Source organism: Chiloscyllium plagiosum, unplaced genomic scaffold (genome assembly GCF_004010195.1).
Source record: "Chiloscyllium plagiosum isolate BGI_BamShark_2017 unplaced genomic scaffold, ASM401019v2 scaf_10045, whole genome shotgun sequence".
Taxonomy (NCBI): Eukaryota; Metazoa; Chordata; class Chondrichthyes; order Orectolobiformes; family Hemiscylliidae; genus Chiloscyllium; species Chiloscyllium plagiosum.
In genome coordinates, this window is record NW_025212728.1 from 16,242 (window position 1) to 18,173 (window position 1,932).

Sequence of the window (1,932 nt, forward strand, 5' to 3'; positions counted from 1 at the left end):
ATTCACACACACACGCACACTCTCACACACACAGAGACACATTCACACACACGCGCGCGCGCACACATAGACACACAGACACACACTACACATGCTCACAAACTCACCCACACACTCGCGAACACTTACACATACATAAACACACACTAATGCACAGGCACACGTGCGTGTGCACTCACATGCAGATACCCACAGACACATACACAGACACACACTCACACACACGAATTCACTCACACACCCACACACTCTAACATATGCACATGCTAATGCACACACACAAGTACCCACACATATGCAGATAGACACACACTCACTCACATGCACTCACACACTCTAATACACACACACTCACATTCACACACATGCACTCACTCACACACACACATGCACTCTAACATATGCACACACTAATACACACACACTCGCACACACACACACACGCAGATACACACACATGCAGACCCACGTAGATGCACACAGAGAAATGAGCTCACTGCTGGGAAAGTGCTGGTGGGTTGCAGGCTGCAGATTCAGGAGGGGGGGTAGGGAGTGTTACACTCCCTCAGTGCCCCTCACAGCCCGGACTTACCCAGTGTGTGTGTGGGACTGAGCGTTCGAGAGTGATCTTCCAGAGGCAAATGGAACGGTTGTTGCACCTTGGTCCGTATGATTCTATAAGGGAGACAACGAGACATCCTTTAGCTTCTCACTTTGACCTGTTCTCCCCATTAGCTTGCCTTTCCTTGTCCCCATTGGTTTTCCGTGATTCCCTGCAGGAATACGCCACACTTACAATCAACCCCGGAACTCAAACTATCTCGCCGGGGCATCGAATGTTACCCGGGGACTGAGTGGGTACAGTGGCAATGCCCTCTATCTCTGTGCTGCAGGGATCTGGATTCAAATCCGAGCTGCTCCAGAGGGATGTAGCAACATCCTTGAGCTGGGAATCCTTCATGGATAGAGGGATAGCCTCATCGGAATTGAAACCTCTCACCGTTTCAGGCAGTGGGCACCATTTGGGTTGTCACCGTTGGCGCCGAAGGGTCTTTGGCTTTCACCGCCCAAGCGATGCCAACGTCTGGGGGTTCCAGTCGCGCCAGGCTGGGGGGGGGGGACAGAAACGCCAGGGACGGTGTTTCACGGGAGTAGAGGGAGCTCGACGTAGGGGTGGGCGCTGAGCGGGCAGTGCCTGTCTCCGCAGGCCCTCTGAGGGACGGTTGGGATGGGAACGGTGCCAGGCCTGGTGGGGGGGAGCCGCGATCCTTACCGGTTGATGGAGCTGACGCTGGGCACCGTGTCGTTGGCACACACGCCCTCCGCCAAGAGGCGGTCGCGGATCTCCCAGGCAAACATGGTGGGGTTCTGCCGCTTGTACTCGGCGATCTTGTCCACAACTGCGGGCGTGGCGACCTTGGGCTTGGAGCCCCCGATGACGCCTGGCATGATGCTGCCCGTCTCGTAGTACCTGCCGGAGAAAGGGAAACAGCCAAAGGGTACCAACCCCGCACCCCCCTCAACGACCGAGCCGATGGGATTCTCACAACACCACCCCGCTTCCCACCCACCTCCCCCAACATTGCACATAGGGCGCCATTTGGAAATGATTAGAGACGCACCCCCCTCAACGACCGAGCCGACGGGATTCTCACAACACCACCCCGCTTCCCACCCACCTCCCCCAACATTGCACATAGGGCACCATTTGGAAATGGTTAGAGACGGTTATCCCCAGGATGTTGATAGTGAGGGGGATTCAGTAATGGTAACACCATTGAACGTCAAGGGGGCGATGGTTAGATTCTCTCTTATTGGAGATGGTAACCCCCAGGATGTTGATAGTGGGGGGAGGATTCAGTGATGGTAACACCATTGAACGTCAAGGGGGCGATGGTTAGATTCTCTCTTGTTGGAGACGGTAACCCCCAG

The 1,932-nt window shown here is 55.2% G+C and overlaps 1 protein-coding gene across 1 annotated transcript in view; it reads right to left on the reverse strand.

The window, feature by feature from the left end:
• The window catches only part of LOC122547456 (paired box protein Pax-8-like), a gene marked incomplete at its 3' end in the record, with an annotated part of 19,804 nt that overhangs the window by 15,936 nt on the left and 1,936 nt on the right, over positions 1-1,932 (reverse strand). The window contains exons 2-3 of the mRNA XM_043686078.1: positions 1,274-1,471; positions 593-675 (exon numbers count right to left, since the gene is read on the reverse strand). Coding sequence (XP_043542013.1) covers positions 593-675; positions 1,274-1,471 — 281 coding nt within the window. The remainder of the gene's footprint in view (positions 1-592; positions 676-1,273; positions 1,472-1,932) is intronic.